This window comes from Anoplophora glabripennis, unplaced genomic scaffold (assembly GCF_000390285.2).
Source record: "Anoplophora glabripennis isolate ALB-LARVAE unplaced genomic scaffold, Agla_2.0 scaffold178, whole genome shotgun sequence".
NCBI lineage: Eukaryota > Metazoa > Arthropoda > Insecta > Coleoptera > Cerambycidae > Anoplophora > Anoplophora glabripennis.
Genome location: NW_019416348.1, coordinates 63395 through 91283, shown reverse-complemented (window position 1 = coordinate 91283; position 27889 = coordinate 63395). Strand labels below are relative to the sequence as shown.

The following is a 27889-nucleotide window of genomic DNA, read 5'->3' as shown; positions in this document are numbered from 1 at the left end:
TTTTGTCTGCAGCGTAGCTTATAAGGCATATAAAACGATTGCTACTAATTATTTAGGCTGGTAGAAGCAGAAGCCAACACATATTTACAGTAGACTACTAGAAGGCTACCAACAGCCAACAAGCGACTGGTGAATTATTCCAATGTGCCTGCGGTTTTACTGTAAGCTGTAAGCTCATATTTTTAAGAGCTTATTGTTGCTTCCAGTTGTCGCTTGGATTTGTTTTAATCTTATAGTGATGTCTTCTTAAATAAATACTGTTTAAAAAATTAGTAAAGCCTTTAATTTCAAACATTACATTCAATTATAAAAGAAACAAATTACAGAGGAAAGGCATCAAACACCATCAAGAGCTTGACAGAATTCATTAGCTTTTATTAACGCCCCCTTTTGTATATCAACAATTTCATTTAACAGACCTCTCCACTTTTTGGCGTAATGCTGTTTATCAAATCCATTTTCATCAGCCGAATTATATAAGTTACATGCCATGTCGTGGAAGTTAACACAGCTCTGTATAACATGCCGTTGGCTTTCTCTTAGTTCCCACTCCAAAGAAGACATTTGTAGGCGTTTTTCTTCAGCTCTCAACAATTCTTCGTCTATGTCAACATCTATGTTGTCTTCTGATACATCGTCTTCATTTATAGTGGCCGGAGTATCTTCCACATCTAAATTGTCATTAGCTATTAATTCTTTAACCTGAAAATAGTATTATTCAATTGGAGGAAAGAAGATATACAGTTTGTTCCAACAGCAGCTAGGGACTAGTTTCAAGTTGTCAGATATATTTGCCTACCTACATTTTTTGGTATATTCACTGAAAGTAAATTATATATTAATTATTGATTTGAAATCTGTCCCTGACTGTTGTTGACATAAACCTATTAGATTAACAATAAAGAAATGCCTATATGTAAATAAATGAAAAGGTCGTAGATATCTGAAGCCGCATACAATCTACTGAAATGCAAACTATTCTTTTTTAAAAGGCACGTACAGGGTGTAACTTTGAATGGGGGTCATATCCATGCAGATGCTACATTTGATCTTTAAAAATACATAAGTCCGTTTTTTTTCAAATTCTGTCGTGAAATTTTTTGAACCTGTTTTTCGCAATTTTCATACCCCACCGTTGGACAGGTTAGTGTAACCACCTTGAACACATACCCAAGCTACAGTATATGCTGTTGTAAAATTTCATATTTCTTAATCAGCATTTCAAATTTTCACCGATGTTTCTAATTTTTCCGTAGTCGCGTCCGATTCCGCTCGAACCATGCAACCATAACTGCCCACCGCGGTGGATACCGCCCCAAAAGATGGAGCGAATCGCTTCATCCATAACGACATGGTTATATTTTCGCAATTACCCCCTTTTTCCCGTCTCCACGTCCAAACACCACTCCACGAGGCTCTAATAACTCCGATGTCACAGCCTCCATCCCCAACGTTGTGAATTACATCTCGAGGACAAAAATTAGGTCCGAATTCGAAGCATCCAAAAATTTCTGATTATTATGAGTCTGTCATTAATTGAGAGGACACAGAGAAATTCCATAATCCGGAGCGACCGAAATTTCGAGAAGCCGTTATGGTTTTGGAAACTTTATTTTACCGGAGACTTGGAGAGCCACCCATCAAAACAAGGGATGTCGGTCACCTAAGCACAATGTGATCGAACGTCGACTAGGCATCTGCACTTCTTTAAGCAGGAGATGGATGCTTGCCCATAGTGTGTACTCGACACGTTTACGTTTATGTCTGTAGCGCTTGAATAAATTATCTTAGTATAATTTTGAATCAATATACATACACATTATTATTTATCTGCAAAATAATAAATAATTTTTAAATAAATAAAGATTTTTATATAAAATTTTTCATTTGAGTTGAACCACTTTAAAAACTTTCACTCGGGCTATCACGCTCAAGAAGCTTATCATAGCTTTCGCCTAGGTCACATACCTACGGCCCATACCCAGTAGGGTTGAACCCGGATCAAATCGTTCTGTCCCTATCCATCCAGATGCTGTGCGTCATAGACTTACACGGGGTGTCGCGGCACAGATTGTCGCGTGTTAGAAAATTTGAACTTCATGCATCACTTTTCAGCAACAGAAAACCGGGGGTAAAACATTAGCTGAGTATACTTTTTGATTGGTTAAATTTATTGTAGCTAGCGACAGTCGTAGTTCCGTGAACCCTGATATAAAGCCATTTTGTCAAATCACATCCATATCAGGTAGATTGATGTAGTTCATCTAAACTAGGCCAATGTGAGAAGTTATAGACACTGAGATTCACAAACTAAAGTGTTTTAAAAACATACTAACAAATACTTTATTAAAAACTTGACATTTAGAAAAAACTCGTATTCGGATTAGTATTTTTATTTTCCATTGCACTTTCGCTATAGTAACTGGGAATATTCTGATAAGTGCGCACATACAACCAGCTCGGGGCGGTGTAAACATTAATTTAAATGCAGTTCAAAAAACGAATTATAACTTATCTTTGTTTGCAAAGAATAATAATTTCAGATTGGTATTTAGGGGAACAAGTATATACTATTAATCATAAAAATTACTTAAGGTTACACCTTGTATATTTCAAATTTTTAAATTCACTCCAGGATAGTTAGTTTAGTTTTCTGATCTCGTTTAAACTTACCCTATCTGCGTATCGTAATGTATTTAGGGAATGGTCCACAGAAAAATTTCCTGGAGATATGAGAGCAATCATACATGTCCTCGATTTTTCTCCAATAAAGGAATCTCGCAGAACTTGGGTGAGTTTACTTCCTCTAAAAGGTAGATGGGCACCTTTTCTACCCAAGGCTCGAATACATTCTTTTAAGGCTAACAAACTTTTATTAATATCAGCCCCTGGAAATAGGAGTATTTAAAAAGTATTAGGTAGAGAGTCAAGTGTTTATAAGAATTAAATGTCTCTAAAACCGGAAATGAAGCAAAATCTAAAGTCTAAGAAGGATATAGATATTTGGAACATACCTTCGATTCTGGTCTGCCTGTTGGATTTACTGTTATCCGCACCTCTTTCATTACCGGCAAGATCAATCAAAGAAAATTTCCCATCAATATGTTTAGACCCGTTCTTCCTGAGAATTATTTGAAAGACTGCGTGAGATCTTGATGAGTTAGAGTTTGCTGAAGTCTGACCCGATGTTCTTTCTACGCTTCCTTTTTGAATGAGGTCTAACACATGTTCTACCTGAAAACAAGGTAATGTACAAAAATGTGAATGGTATATGTAATTGAATAAAAAAATATATATGTAAGTAGTGGATGAGGTGTGATGATTTCAAATAAATACAAATGTTTTTAAAAGAATTAACTACTTAAAATAAAAGTAAGACCAGAAGATCTTTGCCATTTTACCTTAGTAACGGCTCTTTCAGTTAGTCCGACGACTTGAACCTGCTGCTTTCCATCTTCCAATACTCTCAGTCTCTGTTTCTTTGCAAGCAAGTCAAATACCAGTTTTCCATATATTTCGAAAAAACTAGCTGATACCGTGTAGTTCATTCTTGCGTACTTTGGATGAGTGAGTAGTTTGAACACGTCGTTGGCAACCAAACCGTAGATGCCACTTTTGAAGTTTTGTTGTTTACCTAGAAGAATATTACTTTCATTTGGATATGTGAAGCCAATTTAGAATTTCTCAAAAGCTGTGTTCTGACAGTATACATTTATTGAATCATCGAAATTCAAATTTAAAAAACTGTGATGATTGAACAGTATCTCAAAATGACGGTTGCAGTATAATATTTGTTGTCGTTTTCTATATATTTTATCTATTTTATGCAAGATACAAATTTTCACTGTACACATTCCTTAATTTATTCCAAAAATTGATAAAAAACCTATAGTTCTAAATATATCCATCATCATCGAAAGTTGGGTTTATTGTTTTTATTTAAAATATTCCAAATATCGCGAAAAATTTATTTTTTTCGTTTATAATTTCATATAAACATGAGAAGTGATCAGTGCAGGTTCCTAGACTTTGCCAAATGTTGTCCAATGTTCAATGTTTTCACTTGGCTGCTTGGTTTAGTATAAAGATTAAGTTAGACAAAATTCAATAAGATTTACGAATACCTATCTTTACAAACAATGAATGAGATATACATAATTGTTTATTTTTTCAGAACAATCGGAAATGTTCTTAACAGCAAATAAACAACTAGATTTTTGTACAATAACTTCAATTCAGTTTTTTCATAATCACTGTTTACATTTAAAATTGCAATTTATGAATAAAATTCATCATATCGAATTATATTTCTATTTACACAGACTGTATGACATGATTTAAAACGTGGTTCAAATTTTGATTATGTAGTTTATCCTAAATGTTTATAAACGTATAACACGGCTTGCCGTATGCAGATAATGGGTATAGTATAGTAAAAGAATGCAAAAAGTGAATTATTTTGGAAAGCATTTGTTGCTGCTGTGAAACCAACCCTCTCCCTCGTTTTCGTATCCAAATTAGAGATCCGTTGATTTCTAATTCTGTGCGCATGATGACAGTAACCAAGAATCACTAAGATTATATATTTATTTAATGAAATATGATTCATGGTTTAAAAAAAGACGTATTTATTTTTATATTATGAGCGAGATTGATAATATTTTTGATAAAATAAAACTACAAAATACAGCAAACCGCCATGATTGGTTGAACACCAATTAGAGCGAATTACGTCACATCTATGTAAATGTCATTTTGTGTCATTTGTACTTCGACAATATCTGCAGTATTTATCTTCGTTTAAATATTTTGCGCTTCCCAACTATCAGTTGCTTAGTTTTGCGTTATCAAAATCATAATCAGAAAACGTTAGGTACTTGAAAAGTTTCTAAAACAAGGGAAGAAAATAAAGTCACCCAAAAAAAATATATTTCCATATTTACCTAGGGGTGGGGATACGTTTCCCGTTTTCTTAAATGCGATTACTTACAATATCATTTCAAAGTGATATACATATAGAAATACGTAGGCGGTATGAAAAGTTTACGACCACAACATGAGAAGGCGGCACTCGTTAACAAAATCTAGAGAATGTGTTTGCGTATCTTTTTGAGTGAGTCGATGTGAGTATTTCTGTGAAAATAAGAAAATTGGAATATCGAGCTGTCATCAAATATAACGCCTACGCAATTCAAAGACAAAGGGGAGATCGGCCCCAAAAAAGCAAAATCTGTTTTTTCGGCAGTGAAAGTGATGGCGACTGTTTTTGGAGATAGTTATGGATCTTCCAAAAATAAAAAACATTACATGGGCATTATTACTTGATAAGCTGAAGGCGTAAACAATTGTTTTGCAGAGAAAGATGCCGAGTACTATTTGGACGGGTTAAAGAGATGGGGGCATCGTTGGAAGAAATGAGTAGACAGACTTTAAAGGAGACTATGTAAGAAAATAAAAATAAATTTGAAAAAAAATGCCGTGTATTGTGCCTTGTGTTAGGTCGGAAACTTTTCAGACCAGCCACATATATACTAATACCAAATTTATACTCTAAATCCACTTATTTTGACCCAAAATATATATGGTAGTTTCACGTACACGGAATATTGGGACACCCTGTACAAGGTAATTGCATGCAACACTTGCAATCTCCTGGTTTTAATTGTTTTGGGTACTGTAGAAGAATGATCTTACCTTTAAATTCACCTCCCATAGTATGGGTCTTTCCGGATCCTGTCTGACCATATGCAAAGCACGTAGCCATGCCTCCTTCGAATATGGTCTTCACTAAAGGTTTGGCCGTGAATTTGTAAACCAAATCATTGGTACAGCTGTCATCGAAAACGTAATCGAAACGGAAATGCTGATTTTCCAAATACTTCGTCAGATCGACTTTATGTTTAGGTTCGTGGACGAGCAGCTGGTTTCTTGTAGGAACGGAAATGACGTCTACTTCTCTCCTGCGGATTTCTTTATCGTTGAGGGGTCTCTTTCTCACGCACACCGTGATTTGATTCTCGATTACAGGATCGGTTTCTCTGAGGGGCCGGAAGTCCAAGGCGGCTCTGTATTCGTTGATCATTTGGGCAAACTCCCAATAGGGGTTGTTTTGTTCTAGCTGTACCAATTGTTCCTTGTGGGCTTTTTCGTCAGCTTGGCGTTGGCGACGCTCGTCTCTGCTTTTGGCAATCATTTCTACCTTTAAAAATTGATACATATATAGTATCTATAGTAATATTAAAAAAATTAGAAAATAAGGATATTACATTAATTTATTCCAAATTACTTGAATTGATAAATGATGTTAAAGACAAAATTGTCAATAACAATTTTTATTTTATATACCTAAATTATTAGTTACTGTTGATTGAATATTGCTCATATAATTCAATACTTGTTGGGGCATGTAGCTTGTATTGTATGTATTTGTTTCCTTCAGTATCATCAGTTAAGAATCTTGTTTAGGAGGCAATACCATGCAAAAATTTAAATTTTGTCATGTCATCAGGAATGTTTTGTGACGTCATTTAGTGCGATCACAACCTGCTTCTTGGCGTTTGCCGGAACTTAATCTGAAGAAACACCCATGCGGGGAGCCTCAAAGCAAAGTGAATTTGTACTATTTAACAACATATATTTTGCGCGCTAAACTTTAATATCAAGCCCCACAAAAAAATGTTCTGTACCTACCAGAAAAATGAGTACATAGATTTTGTGTACTTTTTTAATGATAAATCCGAATCTGTAGTCTAAAAACCGATTTACCAAATTTTTTATTAAAATGCTAAAATATCCCCTAAAATAGGGAGAAATAGTGAGAAAACATTTTAAAATAATATTTTGAGCATTGGAAAGAAATATGTGCAAATTAAATCCACACCTACCCCTACGAGGTCGTTAATTCCATACCTACGATCAAATTATGAATGTTGTGTCAAACAATGTGAAAAACCATAGCTTTGTATTTTATACTACCAAATATATAAATGTAGGTAGATAGACAATATACCAAAAAAATGTAATATAACTTAGATAACCAAAGGGTTGGATCTACATACTAGGGTCCTACATACCCCTTTAAGTGACACGTTTTTCTGTTCAATATTTTTACCTGAATTTTGTTACCGCCAGTTTGTGGAGTCGCTGATTACGAATCTGAAGTTTAAATCCAAAAATTCATGAATAAAAGATGGCGGATGTAAAAATCGAAAGAGCATTCAAAATTTGAAGGTTATGGCTGAAAGTCGCCTATTATAAGGTTTTAATTCTTAAATCCAAAATGACGGACCTATTATGGAGAATTGAAAATTACCATAAAAATTGGTATTTACCGCCCAAAGAAATGCTTTATGAATGTTAAAAAAATTGAGTTATTTGAATAAAAATAGGCAAATGTCTAAAAATGAGAAACAAAGAATATAGATTCGATTTGCAGTATGCTGTTTCTTTCAAATACTTTTATCAATCGTAGCAAGGAGTGACAACAGCACATGCTTAAATATAAGACGCACGAAATGAGTGAAAGATTTTATAGCTAAAAATATAAATTTGATTAATCAAGTAACAAACTAAGATCGGAAGATTTTTTCTTACCTTTTTAGCAGCCTCAGATTTGTAGTCGTATACCGATTCCCTCTTCGATCTGGATGCTTTCTTCGGTGTAGGTGATTTTGGAGGACTGGGAGCCGGTGATATACTAGACAACAAATCTAAAATATAGATTAGATTTTATGTTATTTCCTAATAACTATTGTCTTTTAAATGCAGAGCAAGTGATCAATCAACTAAATCTTCTTAGTCTTTTCAACATCGTATAAATCTGTTTCATTAAAAAATAAGACACAGCTTAATTCAGTTTACAGAATACCCAAAGTTAAAAAAAAACACAAATGAAAAGTTAAAAAATAAATAAATAGTCAATAATTTGCTGTAAAGAGGACTCTTCATTACCTATCAGTTTAATTGGTGCAGTTTAATATTAAACAGTTCTAAAGCTTCTATGAGCTAAGATTAATTTCCATTTTTCTGAATTCGGTCTTATCACAAAAGTTACTTAAAATTTAGGGGGGGTTTCTATTTTTCTCGAAAATTGAGAGTGAGACGTCTTTACCACTTTTTGTCTAGATATCTCATCTCGAAATACGAAAAACTTCTAAAAGTACAAACCACACTCCACAACTTCATATGGAAACTCCAACTTAAGTTAAAGGAAACTCTCAGAAAATACAATTTCTAGACTATACGGAAAGCACATATCTACTAGTTCGTTTCGTAAACATTATTAATTATCACAGCCACCCAGAAAAAAAAAGTTGGGTATACTTTTTATGCGAAAAAAATTTATTTCCACATTAAATAGTACATTTTTATGTAAAAGATTCTGCTGAATTCAAATCCACTGTCAGAATTGAGCTAGAACGTGTGGTTTTTTTTCTAACCTCAAAAAACCGAGCAGGAATCGCTATTTTCAAATTCTGAGCGGATTTTGACCAGATTTTGTATAAAGGGGTTTTTTGGGTCTCTGATTACGAATATGAATTCACATTGTAAAAATTCAAGATGGCTGATCCAATATGGCGGGTGTACTTTTTTGTAATCCACCGATTTCAGTAAAATTTGGCATCATAAGGATTGCTGGTTGATCTCACCTTCATTAATCACATATCTGGAGCCAGATTTTCATAAATCAAGGTAAAATTTGTAGGCAGAGTCATAATTTTAAGCTGAGTAGGCGACATTTTTTCGGCAAAGTCACATTTTCAGATTGAAGGCATAAGCAGATGCAGTGATGTGCTGTGTGGCAGTAATGTGTCCATTTCCTTGAACTTTAAAATTATTAAGAAATAAAAGCATCTAAATGCCATAGGAAAACTGCATAGTAGTTAAAAAAATCTGATTGGAAAACCATAAGCCCATGCACGACTAAATAAATGAAAGAAAAAAGTAGAAACTTTTTTGTCTTGTCCCATTTAAACAAGTACATCACACTACACATCATTACATGTGTAGAGTCCTTAAGTCATTTTTTTAAGCGAAGTCACATTTTTAGACGGAGTGGCAACCAGCAATCCTTATGATGCCAAATTTTATTGAAATCGGAGGATTTCAAAAAAGTACACCCGCCATATTAGATCAGCCATCTTGAAATTTTACAATGTGAATTCATATTCGTAATCAGCGACCCAAAAAACCCCTTTATACAAAATCTGGTCAAAATCCGCTCAGAATTTGAAAATAGCGATTCCTGCTCGGTTTTTTGAGGTTAGAAAAAAAACCACAAGCTTGTAGCTCAATTCTGACAGTGGATTTGAATTCAGCAGAGTCTTTTACATAAAAATGTACTATTTGATGTGGAAATAAATTTTTTTCCAAATTTTCCCAGTAAATTTTCATCAATTTTCACTATTTTTCACAAGTTTTTTGAGGTTAGGAAAAAATTGTGACGTGATGGGCCAATTCTGACCCCAGATTCGTGTTCAGGAGGCCAAATTACTACGAAAAATATATGTCGCATAAAAAGTATACCCAACTTTTTTTTTCTGTGTGGCTGTGTTATCTATCTCGCTATCAAAAAATTAAGTCGAAATGACCAAAGAGACTATCAGGCGTGCGTACCAAATTATGTAAAGTGCTAAACAAATACACAATATTCGCTTACCCAAGAATGAAGCAGAGATTAAAGTGCCTGAATAATTGTTCACAAATAATAATTCATTTAAAAAATTTAGGTGTCACTTAAGGACAGGCTACTTAAGCAAATATTCTTGTCCGCTAATGAATATTCGTAAAATTTACTAATATTCGACTACGCAAGTGTGGAGTCAGCTAAGAAATTACGTATTCTTATTTTTCAGAAATGACCTAATCGCGGTTAGAAATACGGCGTGCCGTAGAGGCCTTATGTCACCCGATTCAACCGTGCTGTGATGTGTTGCATTCAGAAAAATGTTGTGCGGCAGAACCGCAATCCCAGTAACAAATTATCCTTAGAATGACAATGGGACATAAGTTGACATGCTTAGTTGAGGTGAAAATAAACAAATAGAAGCAAAAAGAAAACTAATTTGTGCTAGTACCTACCAATATTTAGCATTAAAAATTGCTAAGCTGTGAATCATTTCTTAAAACAGTCGCATACGTTACTTTGGTATTCAACCCATAGACAGCTTGTTAGCATTATTTTAATGGTTAAAAAATACTGTACAAAAATGTAAGTTTTCGACAAAAAATTAGACAAAAGTTGTTGCGTTTGACGAATTAAATACCTATGTAGTTAAAACTTTAACACTTATTTTTGGAGCACCCTGTATAATCTACACTTCTTTTTTGTCCAAATATTTACAGTTTGGGTAGGTATTACATACTTGCAATACCTATTTCAATAATAAAATAATAATTAGAATCTTATCTTTGATTTCAAAGGTATTTCAAACTCTTGTTATTATCATAAAGTTAATCTATGTTCTAATTTAATATGCAGTGAGATAAACAATCGATTGGGTTTTTTAACTTCTAATCGTTTTTACTCAAAATTAAGCAAACTAAGATAAGATTATACTTACACTACTAATTATAGAACGTAAAATTTTTTCTATCTACTGAAATCTACTAATCTAGGTACTGAAATTTTTAACTTAATTTGTGTTCGTGGAAATGAAGGTATTTTTGAGCATTTACTTAAATCAAATCATTAAAATTATGACTAATGTTATTAATTTCACTCTTTATTTCTTTATTCGAAATAACTGAATGATTAGTATTTATCATGTCAATTAAGTAAAAGTATTTTCAGTTCGTTTTTTAAGTTTTACTCGAAAATCAGGCTTTTTCGAAAAACATAAGACAGTAGTAATTTGTAGAAAATTGAAGGACGAATCCGAAAATATCATAATTGTTACCGTAAAGCAGTAGCGTACTATTTTATTTAGAAAAATATGCCACCGATATCCTGTACCTATCTCCGCCACTGGAGCATATAAATTTTAGGAAAAAGCCTCATATTTTGGACAATGTTTACATATATACATGTGCCCAATTTCAAATTATTTCACTTACTTTTAAATTATTTAAAAAATAAAAAACATTTTTTTTTAAGTTTAACACCCTGTATCTTTTTAACAAAGCGTCCTAGATAAAAACTTTATACGAAAGACTCCCCTTAAAATTCACCAAAAACTACGAGGTTTCTTTATTGGTCACCGTTTGTGAATCACCCTATACAAGGAATTAAATTGTTTTCTATATTACAAATTTTGCTGTAGAATAGTTTTCCACAATAGCATTGGCCCCTCATTATTCTAAGACCCATTTCTTAAATCTGTAAGGTTTCCTTAACTGATTTTGTTCAACGTTGATTTGTCAGTGGCTGGTCTGACGTGCAATGTGTCCCGTCTTTTTTTGAAAACACCTCTGTATTTCCGTCAAAGGTTTAATTTGAACTTGGTAGTTTTGTGTTAGAATTTCTTCATAGGCATCCCTATTTCAAAGGTATCACTTTTTCGAAATTAACATTAGTTTAACAGAGACAAACTGATAGAAAATTCTTTATCGATGTCCTAAAACAACCTTACTTATGATTTATCATAAACCTATCTTTTGTGCTTACAGAGATACAACACTGCAAACTATATTATTTGAACTTCCATGCAATTACTTGTATTTTTTCCAAACTGCTTTTAAATAATATTGCAGTAAACGCAAAATTATTTTAATTTAGTAGTTAATTTTAAAAGATAGTGAGGGGACAGAAACTAACAATTCACAATTATTAAACAGAGATAACGGAAAAAAATGTTTTCTTTACTACTCCGTCATTTTTGAATTTTATTATTTGCGGCAACTTTAATAAGTTGCGTAGGAGTCATCTGTTGACAAGCCTGTGTTATTCTTTCTTCTGGCTCGTCTAAGGTTTGGGGTCTCGTCTTATGCACATTATTTTTATGACACCCCAAAGAAAAAAAACCATTGGTATAATATCAAGTGACCATGGAGGCCATCGAATTAAAGGACTATTTCTCCCTATCCATCTATTAACAAACTTCTTATTAAGCCAGTCTCTGAATGTTTTACCGTTCTTGCTTAAAAATTGCAATTCTTTTTATGTCTTTGGGAAGTGCTTCAAAACGATTACATAGTACCCCGTCTCTGTGCATTAAAATTTTACCGAAGAAAATATGATCCGATAAATCGAGTGTATAAAATGCTACACCATAGCATCTGAATATTGCCTTTTATAATTTATAACCCAGTGATGATTATTCGCAGCTCACAATCAGTGTCTAATATTTTGATAATACAACACTATTGATTGTATGTAATTGTAGCCTCATCACGGAATAAAATGTTGCTTATTAGTCATTTAGAAAATTTCTTTCAATCCAAAAACAGTAATTTAATCTCCCTCCTTTATCACAATGAGGAAGTTGTATCAAATTTTCTTTTGGTGCAAAATTTATTTAAAATGCAGAAAATTACTATAAAAGTATATTTCTATATGTAAAACCCCTTTAAATTGAACTATTAATATGTAATGAATTATTGAAATATTGAATATAAATAGGTGGGCGAAAACGGTCTCTAATTGATCAAACAACTTGCCACGTCAGGATCCAATATACAGGCTGTTACAAATTCCCTTCTCACTACAGGGATCTTGGAAACGATAAGAGATACGAAGTAGCTTAAATGGGGGCAATGTTGCATAATCGGGGGACCAACAATATGCCTCTAAAAAATCAAGGCTAACATGATTAGTTTTCGAAATATTTGAAAAAACCTAAATTTTGGAAACCTGTTTTTGTTTCATATCAGCCTTGTTTGTGGTGATATTGAAAAAAGAACACTTTCTCATGGCAACTTTTTGCCCTCTATCGAATGGCATAATCAATTTTTATATGTAACGTTTCATCTCTCCAGGAACATCATCAACTTCATTTTTTTAAATATGATCGTGGAAATTTTATTACATTTTTTGCAGGCCTTCATGGCCCCCAATACTGTACTGCCTCCGAACTAGATTCAAACGTTTTGTCTCGAAAAATTCATCTTCAATGTATTCGTCCCTTTATCTAAATTTTTTATTTAGATTTCTATGTTTATTAAATTATGGTACACTCTAAGTGTCATTAGACCCTGTGAAATCCACCTAGTTATTTAAACTATTACCCTTACACGTTACAATAAACCATTATATGTAATGAGATAAGTTTGTTTACAGGTATACGTACGAGTATTAGTATTCTATTTTTTCTTACACCCTATTTGATCGCTTTTTTTTTTGGTGAAGGAAGACAGAATCTATTGTTTTATAAATTTTTAAATGAATTCAAATTTTCGTAATTTCGGAATAAGGTAAATGGACAAATACTCTAGAGCGGTTAAACTTGAATTACTTGCAAATGTGTCAATAGTTTTTAAAATGGCAACAGCTCTTTAAAAAATAAATTTAAAAATTAATTTAAATGCCTTAGGGCCGGTTTTTCAATATCTGGTTAACTAATTGTTACTTTTTGTAATGGAGATTTCATAGATTAGTAAAGAAAAGAAAAATTAAACATGAATTTATAAATTCATTATTTGTTAAAAGCTTGCATGTTAACAGAACATTATTGCTTCTTCACTAAAACATGAGAAAATAAAGTGACAGTTAACCCTAAGTTAGGAGTTAGCCAACGATTGAAAAACCGACCCTTAGTGAATGAATATGAAAGACAGTGTTTTAAAATTTCGTGAGAATTAGTGTTTTATTTATGTAAAATAACTGTTTTAGTATGATTTTCTTAAAATTTACCTACTTACTTTGACATCTTGGGGAGAGAAGACCAGTGCTATGTCTGCTCGCGAGGTTGTTCCCATTCCTGTCTTCTTCACAAGCTCTTCTTTTAGGAGATTCATTTCTTGGAGATCTTCGACCCTCTCGTTCTTCAATGAGGTACGGAAACATTTTTCCTCCTGTCAAAAATTTTTGTCAGTTTTTGATGGTGTCAATTTTTTACCTGATTTATTGTAGAGTACCTATCAAGTTATTTCCCATGTGGTTACTGGAATTTACTACACTATGTTTATTTTTCGCGCTAAGGAACTTGTCACAACAGGTTAATTTTGCACCGACGACATCAGTTATCTCCGAATTTTTTCTATTGTCACAAATGTTAACCTTATCATTTTTAGGTGTCAGATAGAAAAATGTCGGCAATTTGAAAAACATTTCTTTTATTATTATGAAGCACGAGATGATTAACACGACAATAAGCATTGTAACAGAATTGTGCTATTAAGTAATATGTGCACCGCATTCTGTTTGACCTTAAGAGAAACCTCTTTCGAGAATGAATAATTTCTATTAAATAGGAAGTAGGATGTAGGTGGCAAAATTATGTTTCTGCTATTTGCGTCGTATTATAAAAATTATAGCAGTTAATGTTTTGTTGACAAGATAATTCAATATTTTTAACTTGCAGAAACGATTTTCTTAAAATCAAAGATTTACTTACAGATTTACTCGTAATAATCATCTGTGCTTCGATGAATTTGTTGATGAAATAATTAAGTATACAGGGTGTCCGCAAATTTCACTGACAACGTTTGACTGCATATTCATGACGATAGGTAAATACGATCCACGAACAAAAAAGTCAAATAAAAAAATTTTGGTTTTTGAGTTACACGTCTTCAAAGTTGTCAGAAACAAAACTAATTAATTAATAACTTCATAACGCTTTTACCGATCGCGTTAAAATTTGGCACATTTATTTGGACTATTACGGCGTACTATTTTTTAAATCTTTAGTTAAATCGATATACTGGGTGGTAGTTTTCTCCGGTTACCTCCCCCTCTTAGCGGTCAAAACTTTTACAGTGGTCGTATTTTTTCTAAACGGGCATCAACACTGAAAAGGCCGGTTTATTTAAGAAAAAAATTGTCCCTTGATAAAATCGTCTACAGAGAACCATTCTTCAGAAAAATTTCATTATTTGCAGGTCTGCGTGTTTCAGTTTGCGTAGCAGTGTCGCGGATTTAAAACTTTGAGTTCAGTAGGCGATGAAAACAAAATGTTGATTGCTGTAGCCAATATGAATAGTGAAAGGGGCGGTCATTTGCCTTCAGTCATGAGAATAGAAATCGCGCTATATTGATTTGAAAAGGCATTATATTTCTCATTAGGAAATTGACTCTTTTTTAGTACTAACATAACAATTAAATATTAAAAATATGAAAATATTTATTTTTAAAGCTTCATTAAATTTTTATACTTTATAAAATAATGTTTGTAGGTATATGAAATGTTTTTTAAATATGAAATAAATAGAAGGCAGTACTAATTTATTATTTTATTCGAATAGATAAGGACACAACTACAATTTTCAAGAAATAATTTGTGAATATTAATATTAATTTCTTTTTTGGGGATATATTAAAGATTTCATTTATTTCAATTTACTGAATAAAATGGAAATGATCGTCATCATGATCAGCGATATTTAATTTGAGATAAATTTAACATATCTAAAAAAGTTGCAAATCTCGTACAGCGAGCCCCAAATCAAAATATGAGGTTTCAAGCTAAAGTGTTTTTTACGATTCCTTTCTTTAACTGTTGTTTAGTTAGTGTTGGTACCATATAAATGAAATTTTTCATAAAATCCCAAAAATTAAAGTCTAACGTCAACTAAATTGACGTCGCGTATCCAAAAAAGTTACAATATCTCATAAACGAGGCTCCAAATAAAAATCCTACACGAGTGAAAACAAAATATAATAAAACGCCGCTTTATCTAAAAAAAATATTCGAAAAATATAGGCGTCCTCAAAGAAAAATAGGGGTTCCATATGGGTATTGCAACCCCCCTCCCTTCCATTCGCACTTTGATATTTTAAACCAAAATTACACAAAACGTGTGTCCACTTAAGATCAAAATTTGTGCTAAATTTCAAATAAATATCTCTACAATCACCGGAGTTATCAATAAAAATAATTTTTTAAATTTTAATTTTGACATTCTGTAGTTTGAAAATGAAATGAAAAGTGGCATAAGAAAAGTCCCATTATTTTAGTCCAAAGAATATGTGGTTAACTGCTTGACCTACTAATTTGCAACACTTTAGACCAAAGATGTAGTTCATACAGATTTAATACTGTTCAGCTAAATTGCTTTTGCTCAGGAAGTATCTGATCCTAGTACAAATTATGTATGCGGATGGCGCAATGGATTACACGTAGAACTGTCAAATCTATACAATAAGACAAAACTGCGTACTAGATAGACCAAATCGCGAAATATTCTGAAAATGCCTTAAGTTACGTGACCCTAGACTAGTTTTATCTCACTTTACATGTTGTCCCATGACCTCTCTTTCAACATTCCACCATTAGTAAGTATACTATATTAGATCTATGGCTGTAGCTATCAGGTATTGTAATTATTATCATTTGCTCTAAGTGACAGCGTATTGTTATTCTACTTTTATTTTAATGTTAATTGATTTTGCCAGTTTTTTAAATTCAGTCCATTATTCCATATCATTCCCTAGGAGGAAGTTTTTTTAGTAATACCGTTTTACTAAACATGGAATATTCGTTCAATGAGTTTGCCGACATGTATTTAAATTATTATAGGGTGCAGGATAAACTGTCAAGAACTGTCGAACTACTGCACTATTGTACAGTGAAAGATTCCCCAATCGTCGAACATCTCACCATCCTACGTTCGCTTCGATTAAGATTACGAGACTATGATTCTTTTAAAAACATAGGTACTGTAAAAGCCAGTCGTCTTTGTCAGTTGTCACCTGAAGTAGAAGAAGAAATTCTTAATGTTATCGAAAATGAGCCAAGAAGAAGTGTCCGCAGTGTATCAAGACAATTAAATGTATGTAAAACTAATGTTGACACTTTACTTTAAAACAGCAACTTCTTTGGCCATTTCATTTAACTCATGCTTAAGAACTTGAAAATTTAAATCCTAACGTTTACAATTTTGCCGCCGGTTGGTGAATGGCTTCACAGAAGATAATAATTTGCTTCAAAAATTGTTTTTACCGACGAATCTTGTTTTACAATAAATGGAGTTGTAAATTTTCATAATTTGCATGTGTGGAGTAATGATAACACGACAATAATGACATTATAGCCACATCAATCAACATTTTGTTTTCATCGCTTACTGATTTCAAAGTTTTACATCCAAGACACTGCTACGTTAATCGAAATATACCGGGTAGGAAAGTACCGATGGTCTATCTGAAGTTACGTGAGAGCGATAAAGTAAGCCATAGAAATCCTTGTGATAGACAAGGATTATAGCCATCCTTCTCTATCGCATGGATTTCTATGGCTTACTTTACCGCTCTCACGTAACTTCAGATAGACCATCGGTACTTTCCTACCCGGTATAGACCTGCAAATAATGTAATTTTGCTCAAGAATGGTCTTCTGTAGGCGATTTTCTCAAGAGACATTTTTTTTAATAAAACGGCCTTTTCAATGGTTTGTCCATTTAAAAAAAAATACGACCACTGTAAAAGTTTTTACCGCTAAAAGGGGGAGGTAGTCGGAGAAAACTACCACCCTGTATATCGATTTGACTAAAGTTTTAACAAGTAATATGCCATAATAGTCCAAATAAATTTGTCAAATTTTAACGCGATCGGTAGAAGGGTTATGAAGTTATTAATTAAATGAGCTATATTTTTTAAACATTTGAAGGCCTGTAATTCAAAAACCAAACATTTTTTATTTAATTTTTTTTCTTAGATCGTATTTATCTTTTATTGCCGTGAATATGCAGTCAAACTTTGTCGGTAAAATTTGCGGTCACCTTATATATTTTTTAAATTAAGAATTGTTAAGATGTTGACAAAATGAAAACTAAGAAAAAACTAAACTAAACTGAACTAGTAAAAGGTAAGAAACATATTTTAATCTCAGAAGGGTAACACACAATATTTTTCTAGTTGTTTATTGCAAATAAATAATTTACATATTCTTCTATTTATTGAAAATGTTATACAATCCTAAACGTATCCGATTATCCAAATTGAAAACTGTCAAGGAATCGATCAAAGCGCATTGCTTTATCCAAAGGATAAATTTATTTAATTTTTGGAATGTAAATGCTCAGAAGTATTTACCTACTTCTATTTCGATATTATCTGTTAACTTGATAATAAAATTCCTAATTTCTTTTGTTCCGTTCGCACAATCATTTGCATCTAATCTCAAATTTTATGTTCAAGCTTATTTGTGATCTTATACAGGGTGTGTCATAATATCATTAATTTTAACCACGTATTCGTAAGGTCTAATAAAGGTAGATAATAGAAAAAAAAAATACTCGACCTTTTAAAAAATAAGCAAATTACCCCTTAACTCCTGTTAACTTGGCGTCCTGCTTCGTTCGAACGTTGAAGCGAAACAGCTGATTTTCCCAGTCCTCTTGAACTTTGCCATTGGTTTACTATTAAAGTGCAGCGTATCCCAACATAACAAAGTGCTATGGACGGAGGAGTGGGTGCATTTTTAGCCGTACTGTCACTTTAAATAGGTAGAAACCATACTACTCTTTGAAAAGCAATGCCACAATATAAAGTATACGTACTACAAACTGAATAATTAATTGAACATAATACTAAATACACTTATGCAGTTATAACACATAGTGAAAACGTTAACAATATTAAAAATACTAAATTGTAATAACTTAATATTCGAAAACAATTCTTATCCGTATACATTTGTTTCATTAACAAGTAAATAGTAGGTAGTTGTTAATATTTAAAATGTAAAAAAATATCTTATTCATTCTAGGTAAAAAGGTTTGTCTTTGTTATTCACTATTAAAAACACAGTAAAAGCTAGGTTAGTGACCAAATATGTTAGGTCAAGATTCACTCTCGATAAACATTTGTAGGTCAGCGGTCAGGTGCGGTCCGAAAAGGGGTTTAAATAATGGTTTGAAATTGTTTTTTTTTACGGTAAATATGCATTTTAAAATTTCTTTAATCGGGTATTCGTATTTTACTCATTTGTTTCTATCTTCCCTTAAAATTAATGACATGACTGAATCACAGTGGAACTAAAAAATTATCTCGAATTTTTTTACTTTTTTACTAACAAGTATATCAATTTTACTAAAAATACAAACGAACAAAAAGTTAAGATCATATTTACTTCATTGATAAGATGTGACTAATGATGAGCATAATTATTGAAATTTTTTATTTTAATTTGAAAATATCAAGAAAATGTGATACTTTTTAACTTACATTCTGTAAATTGAAAAAGGGCAATGTTTCATTAAAGAGACAAGTCTGGCAATCGCGGTCTATTGTCTATTTAAATATTAGAAACTTTTAAGCTGTATCCCATTGTCACATCCTGTGCTTGTGTAAAAGTAAAATTCCTCAATTCTACACATTTGTTGCAAGTTCCATAAGTTCCGTTGGTTTTACTATACTTACGCCTATCACAATACGTACATGTTATTGTATTCTTCGTATTTTTATAGTTCACAACCCCCTTTGAACCTTTCAACACGTGATACTGATATTGATTTATTAAATCCGTTTGGACTTTCCAAAATGATTCTTAGTTCCGACAAATAAAATAATTTTTCTTTATGCTACCAAGATCAGCCCCCTTTTCCCCAAAATAACTTTAATAAGCCATATGGAGGGTGGGCCATTAGTGTGATTAATGTATAAAAAGTTCTACACAACCAAAAAACCTAAAGGACAAAATTAATTTGAAACACACAGGGCGATGAGTAAAAATGGGACACGCCAAATATTACATTTTTTAAATGGAACATCCTGTATATTTTTAAACAAATGGATTTCTGAGAAAATTCTATATATTCTATATACAGTTTAACATTTTAGTGCAGGGTTGCCAAGTTACGTAGAAAATTCTTTGAATTTTGGAAAAAATATGACCTCAAAGAAGTTGTATTAACTTCAACTACTAACACTTGGAGCAAAAATATTTGGCAGAGTTATAGGCAGATGTTAGGCAAAGANAATATTAGAAACTTTTAAGCTGTATCCCATTGTCACATCCTGTGCTTGTGTAAAAGTAAAATTCTTCAATTCTACACATTTGTTGCAAGTTCCATAAGTAATGAAAAGATGATATTATACATCAGTTTTCACTACCTACTGATTATATTATTGCCGTTGGTTTTACTATACTTACGCCTATCACAATACCTACATGTTATTGTATTCTTCATATTTTTATAGTTCACAACCCTCTTTGAACCTTTCAACACGTGATATTGATTTATTAAATCCGTTTGGACTTTCCAAAATGATTCTTAGTTCCGACAAATAAAATAATTTTTCTTTGTGCTACCAAGATCAGCCCCCATTTCCCCAAAATAATTTTAATAAGCCATATAGAGGGTGGGCCATTAGTGTGATTAATGTATAAAAAGTTATACAGAATCAAAAAACCTAAAGGACAAAATTAATTTGAAACATACAGGGCGATGAGTAAAAATTGGACACGCCAAATATTACATTTTTTAAATGGAACCCACTGTATATTTTTAAACATATGGATTTCTGAGAAAATTCTATATAGGGCAATATAAACAGTTTAGTGCAGGGTTGCCAAGTTATGTAGAAAATTCTTTGAATTTTGGAAAAAACATGACCTCGAAGAAGTTGTATTAACTTTCAACTACTAACACTTGGAGCAAAAATATTTGACAGAGTTATAAGCAGATGTGAGGCAAAGACTCCTATATTACAGGGCATTTTAAGAAAGTTCAAACTTGATTTTCTAAAATTTTTCAAATGGAACACACTATATTTTATTGTTCTATTTTACTGACATATCAGTCCACTTCAACTTTTATTAAGTATGTTCTACAGCTAAAGTTGTTAGTTTTTAAGATATAAGTAGCAACATTTCTGGAAAAACCTAATTTTTATTATTTTCGGTCGCATGAAATGGCTTTGGAAAAATCAGTAACATTGTATCAACTTGTCAGTTCATAATTTATCATTCCATTTTGAGTTAATCTTATTTAGTTTATATTTATTTGTGGTATTCTATAAAATAATAAATATTAAGTTTTTTCAGAAATGTTGCTATATCTTAAAAACTAACAATTTTAGATATAGAACATGCTTAATAAAAGTTGAAATGGACCGATATGTGAATAAAATAGAACAATAAAATACAGGGTGTTCCATTTGAAAAATTTTAGAAAATCAGGGTTAAACTTTCTAAAAATGATCGTATTATAAAATATAAATATAAATGCCCTGTATAAAATATCGATATTAGCTAATATAGGAGTCTTTGTCTAACATTTGGCTATAACTCAGTCTAATTATTTTGTTCCAAGTGTTAGTAGCTAAAAGTTAATACCTACAACTTCTTCGAGGTCATGTTTTCTCCAAAATTCGAAGAATCTTCTACATAACTTTGCAACCCCGCACTAAAATGAAAAACTGTTTATATTGCTATATATATAATTTTCTCGAAAATCCATATGTGTAAAAATATACAGTGTTCCATTAAAAAAAATATAATATTTGGCGTGTCCCGTTTTTACTCATCACCCTGTATGTATCAAATTAATTTTGTAGTTTAGGTTTCTTGATTCTGTATAACTTTTATATAAACTTTTTTTTCTGTATTATGAGTAACGAGGGAGTTATTTTACTTTCTCACACTAATGGCCCACCCTGTATTTGTACTATCGATATATATTTTTGTTTTTTTGGTTTAGAGGGCCACTGCTGGAATTGTTGACGGTAATTTTAATACCTTCTCAATCGTCAGGTTATACCTTATTCTAATTATTTTTATAAAATTCGTGAAATTATTTTTTTTATCTTTTCATACCAATGTTGCAAATATTTTAGAAGCATTAATGACATTTTAATATAATTTAAAAGTCACCTCGAGTATCAGCAATACTCGGATTTTTGTGTCATGTACCGACAGAGTTAGGTACTAATCAGATCTGATACTAAGATAATTATACTGATTAATTATCACCGTTGTCATCTAAATTCACTTATGTGTCTTATCAATATATTACTGCATTTATACTGAAACATATGTATTTACTTTACTTTTTCTTTGATAAGCTACTTATTTATGTACACAAATATACAGAGTGGAAAGTTTATTATCGATTAGGGTATTGTCAGCAACAAGGTGGATGGTATTTTGAAAATTTTTTTCACTAAAGTAGTTTTAGTAAATGTTTCCTTATTTTATTTTTTTCCGACACAACGCTTATAAAAAGTAAAAAAAAAATACATAATTGTATTTGCAATTGAAAAAGCTTCCATTAAAAAAAAGTAGGGGGTTGCTGTAACCTCTCACATAATTAAAAAGTTAACAAACCTCTTTGTAATATGCCTCATTGAAAATGAGGCATATTACAAAATAAATAAAAAATTACGTGTTTCAGAAATTTTGCGAAAACCTTGATTTATTAAGTTGCAGAATTTGTTCCAGTTAAAACGTTAGTATTTTATAAAAATAAAAATAAAAATGAAAAATTAAGAAAAAAAATTTCTTGAAATATGTTACCTATATAAGAAAGATGAAAATAAATCTTACATAAAAGCTGACATTAAATTATGTTCAAAATTATTTCTAGACTAATACATGTTTCATTAATATAAACTCAAATGATAAAATACATAGTTATGATAGAAGGAACTTATGTATACGTATACCTTGCAGTTTCGAGGGAGACAAAATGAATTATTTATTAAAATTATGGTTTTTATTAAATTCATGGTTCGACATATGTCAAAGATTTTATACCTAGTTTACCTACCAAGTTTACAACTACAGAAAAGTATATTACAATACATCTTTAAATTTTGATGAATACATTGTTACCGCTATTATTCATCTGCTTTTGTCATAGCAGTGGTTCCCTAACATTTTAATCTCCAAAAGTTGATACTTAAAATGATATAAAGTGTCAAAGTGAAAAATTTATTTTCATTATTTTAAATAACTTTTACAAAACTACAGATATTGTATATTTATGAGATAGGAGGTACCTCGAATTCGTCGCGAATTCAAATCCCACCATAATAATTTTGTTTAGATAAAGCGTTACTTACGGCACATGTCTTTAAAATGTCATAATATTTTTTCTTCTCGGTGTCTCTTCCTCCCTGATATATTTTTCTCATTTTCATATTTTTTTCTACGTAAAAAAGATAGACTTTGCAAGTGTCGCTGCAGTAAACATTTTCGGGATATTAACCATTAAAGTTTCCAATATAACGAATTTAAATCATTTGGTATAGGGTATACTTTTCCAAGGTAGGCTTTGGAAAACAAAATTAATAAAAGATGTTTGTTTTCAAAGTTAATAACTTTAAAAAAAGTAAGCAATTATATATATTTTTAATTATTAAATTCAAATGCTGATATGTAAGGAAGAAAACATACTTTTAAATAAAAAACAATACAATGAATAAAATAATAACAAATAAATAATCAACAAATTAATAAAAAAGTGGTTATTTTTCTGTAACAACTGTTGAGTGGTTTTATTTATTTTGAAATATTAGAGGTGAATATCTCGAAAATGATAATAGACAAGGCGAAAACCTCGCATTCGTGGGAGAAATTTTCCGACTCGATGTTTTTGCATATTCAGATTCGTGAGATGTTCCTTAACATGAATCAAGATGATGCCGGCCGGAAATCTGGTGCCCATTTGTTTAAACAAACTTTTTTAACCAAATTGTAAAAATTGTTTTTTTACTCCAAAAATTTTCTTTTTATATTTTTTGGCACATTATAAACAAAAAAGTTCCTATGCACTATGCCTCTAAAATTGATAGTTTTTAAAGTTATAAACAATTTAAGTTGTTAAATATGCGAAAATGACCATTTTCAACGGTCGATTTCCGGGTTAAAAATTGTTAATTTTGATGTTGCCATGTACTGAATTAAAGTTTAAACATCCCCCTACAAGATGCTGAAGAGTTTTTGCAACTCTCATTATTTTAAAGTATTGTTTTTTAATTGTGAATAATGCGCTATGAGCCGCGCGCGCGTCTCTAATACGTGAATTTGCACCATGCACTTCCGATGCATTGAAATTACACGTCTTAAGAGCTTCTTTCCAAACCTACATATGGAAAAGTTCCATTTTTCCTCAAGATTTCACAGCTTTTGGTTATCAAAATGAAACAGGTGGATTATTACCTAAATTTATTACCAAAGATCCATTACCCAAAAACTTAGTTAAACAATGTAAATGTACAAAAAACTGTAAGACTAAAGCTTGTTCTTGTAGGAAAAACTATGTCACTTGTGTACCTTTATGTGGTTGTAACATAGAACAGTGTGAGAATTCTTATGATTGAATGTGATAGTAATAATATGCAGTATTAAATAAATGTTTTTTAATAAAAATCAAATGTATTTGATACTATCGCCCTTTTATTTTTTTCTGCACTCTATTTTTTTTTATTATTTTGAATTAGTTATTCAAAGAACATAATTTGAAGCCGATAGACGAAATAGCGAATCCGCGTATGAGAGGCGCGCGCGCGGCTCATAGCGTGTTACTAACAATTAAAAAACAAGGCTTTAGAATAATGCGAATCCCAAAAACTCTTCAGCATCTTGTAGGGGGATGTTTAAACTTTAATTTAGGTACCTGGCGACATCAAAAAGAACAATTCTTAACCCGGAAATCGACCGCTGAAAAACGTCATTTTCGCATTTTCAGCAAATTAAATTGTTTATAACTTTAAAACTATCAATTTTAGAGGCATAGTGCATAGGAACTTTTTTGTTTATAATGTGCCAAAAAACTATTTTCGGAGAAAAAAACAATTTTTACAATTTGTTTAAAAAAAGTTGTTTAAACAAATGGGCACCAGATTTCCGGCCGGCATCATCTTGATTCATGTTAAGGAACATCTCACGAATCTGAATATGCAAAAAAATCGAGTCGGAAAATTTCTCCCACGAATGCGAGGTTTTCGCCTTGTCTATTATCGTTTTCGAGATATTCACCTTTAATATTTCGAAATAAATAAAACCACTCAACAGTTGTTATAGAAAAATAACCAATTTTTACCATTTGTTTAAAAAAAGTTTTTTCCATTTGTTTAAAAAAATTGGCAGCAGATTTCCGGCCGGCATCATCTTAATTGATCACGAATGCGAGGTTTTCGTCTTGTCTATTACTCGTAACGATACTTGTCAGGGATACCTTTTTTACTTAAAAAAGATAGGAAAATGAAAAAAATATCAAAAGGTAGATATACCGAAAAATAAAAATTTTATGACATTTTAAAAACATGTAAAGTGCTACAAGTGGCGCCCTCTAATAATTACCATGATACCTTGTATCACTTTAAGTACCTATCAACTTTTGGACTAAGGTAAATTTAGTTAAATCACTATATTTTAGTACCGCTGGTGCTCCATATACCATTACTTATATAGTATGTCTTTCGACATTTTTGAACATGAGTTGGAGAACGTTAGATATATTATATTTTTGTCTCACTGTCATTAAAAACATTAAAAACAAGAAATGTCTTCGAATTTAGATACACATTGTGTAGTTCTGTAACAGTCCTAAAGTTAAGAGTATTTGTAACTACCCTGACTTGAATACTGTGCTTATTGCAGATTATTTTTGTTCAGTTTGAAACAACATCCGTGAACATTTTCCAGAAGCAACTCGATGATGGTTATCAAAGATGGGTAATAATCCAATTTTAGAATATCGTGCCATTGGAGTAAATTGTAAATTACAACTGAATTAAAGAATGCTTTTAGATATACTGATATAATGTTAAAATAAGAATTTTCTTTGTAACAGTTTGGATTACTTTTGGATTGAAAGAAAAAGTGTGAGGAAGCATAAGATGCTTCTAAAATTTTGACACAATTTGCATCTTTATATTTGTACGAAATGATTTTCTCATTGATGACTGTCATCAAAATGAAATCGAAAAATAATATGAAATTGGAAAATGAATGAATTATTCTCGAATAATGAACCTCTATTCAGAAACCATGCTTTGTGCCACTACTCCTATAAATTCTTCCTTAAAACGGAGTTAAATTGAATTAATCAAAAATATACGCCTGCAGAAACTAAAGTTGAAGGATCAGCTGTATTTAAGTAGGCAATTAGTTCAAATTAGTCGAAAACAAGAAATAAATTTACGTTAATACATTATTTTGTAAAACAATTAACAATCCCTTTAACCTCTTCCCTGATACCTCTAGTTGATCACGACCAAACTTTGGAAAGCATCTTGTTAGAGGTGATAGCACGTTGTTAGAGGTTAGGAGATAATAATACATGTTTAATAAGGGTGTTGTATAGACAATAATACGCCGAGGTCGACTGCTTTTAAAAGGACCATTGTGCATTATTATCTTGCAACACTCGTGATGGCATTAGTGTTTAATGGTCTACTAGTTTATTATTAAATCGATTTTTTTACATATAGGTGATCTGACATTTACAGGTACCTATTTGATATCTAATCTCTATTAATATAATATATCCTTAATAAGTAATATTATTAAATCGATGATAATGTTTTTAAACTTTTTTATTTAAGGAAAATAGGAAATATTCCGTAAAGTGCACAAAAATAAATTTTTAGGTCTTATATTTAGCAAATCTTAATCCTGTTAACATTAACTTCATGTCAACTTTATGCTAACTAATTTTGTTTATAATAATAGGCAATGTAATTGTTAATGAGACATCCAAATACTATTTAAATCTAAATCTGCTTTATATCTTGAAATGAATCTTATTTTGTATTTTCGTAATCAAAATATTAAAATTCAAACAATTGAATAAAATGGAAAAAAATAGAAAATCTCCAATGCTCAGATTAACAGATATGTACATTTTGTATTAGCTTTATTAGAAACACCATTTGCAGATGATTTCTTTTTTCATTAACAGGGACACTAAAGTCGATTATGGATATTTATGCACTGATTAAAAAATTATGTATAAAAATTGCTTTTACTCTTTAAAAATACACTTAATCACAGTAATAGAATAGGGTATTTTAGAATTTAGAACATCAATTTTCATATCTCCATCTTACATACTTTCAAAATTTGAATTACAGTCTCACACATTAGAATTAAAAAAGGTTTTACATAAACTAATATGTTTTCATTTTGGCTTGATTATCAAAATAATTGCAATATCACAGCAAAAGATAAAAGAGTACTTACATTATTGTTTGCTGCCTAAATGAACACGGTCTAATATGTGATAAATAAACATGACTAATTTTTATTCCTTATTATGATTTACAATAGATTCATTTACGTCGTATGTCCTTAATGGTACACAAAAGGAAGAATGAATGACTTACCTCTGTTGTCGTGTATTAACAAGTACTTTTTAAGGAACATATTTATGCCAAACTTCGAGATGTAATTTAACTACTTAATTTAATCTGTTATGAAAACTGACTGTTTAAACTTTGAGATAATTATCTCCGTATCTATGGTATTATATTGCACAGCACATTGTGTACATACTTATTGACCAAACAAGGGGTGGTACGTAAAAAATTGGTTGAATAATTTCCAGTTTCGTCACTAGACGGGCGACTTTTCTATTAATTCTATCACCTTTTTCCGACAACTGAGATCAATAATCATAATGCGTATACAGAGTATATTTTAAGCCCATGTCATAACCTCAAGAGGTTGTTTCTTGGATCATTTTAGGTCAAAAAGTGAATGAACCACCGACTTACGAGACGTTCAATTTAAAAAATATTTATTACATCATTTTAAATATCATTTTACGCTAAGATATTTTACGCAGATTCCTGAGTGCCAAAATTCCGTGAATTGGATACAAATATGTCAAGTAGTGGTGA

At 31.4% G+C, this 27889-nt stretch overlaps 1 protein-coding gene across 4 annotated transcripts; it reads right to left on the bottom strand.

Annotated features, from left to right (window-relative positions):
- Window positions 1-260: 260 nt before the first annotated feature.
- On the bottom strand, window positions 261-27454 carry LOC108904914 (kinesin-like protein Klp10A). 4 transcript variants are annotated; one of them, XM_018707637.1, is made up of 8 exons: window positions 27374-27454; window positions 13798-13950; window positions 7594-7709; window positions 5695-6199; window positions 3402-3634; window positions 3015-3234; window positions 2674-2888; window positions 261-702 (listed from the first exon to the last, which is right to left on the bottom strand). In XM_018707637.1, the coding sequence occupies exons 1-8, from the start codon at window positions 27411-27413 to the stop codon at window positions 337-339; spliced, it is 1848 nt and encodes a 615-aa protein (XP_018563153.1). In that variant the 5' UTR covers window positions 27414-27454; the 3' UTR covers window positions 261-336. The 4 variants fall into 4 exon arrangements, with proteins under 4 accessions (XP_018563153.1, XP_018563154.1, XP_018563152.1 ...); XM_018707638.2 differs by lacking the exon at window positions 27374-27454 and adding an exon at window positions 18362-18472; XM_018707636.2 differs by lacking the exon at window positions 27374-27454 and adding an exon at window positions 14014-14277.
- Between the last annotated feature and the right edge of the window lie 435 nt (window positions 27455-27889).

Bases quoted from the DNA above. Each gene is read 5' to 3' on its own strand.
- LOC108904914 (XM_018707636.2), bottom strand. From the start codon at position 14,254: ATGCTTATTGTCGTGTTAATCATCTCGTGCTTCATAATAATAAAAGAA. The intron at 3,635-5,694 runs GTAAGATCATTC...ATATTCTTCTAG, and splicing joins TATGGGAGGTGAATTTAAAG to GTAAACAACAAAACTTCAAA. The intron at 3,235-3,401 runs GTAAAATGGCAA...CCTTGTTTTCAG, and splicing joins CTGAAAGAGCCGTTACTAAG to GTAGAACATGTGTTAGACCT.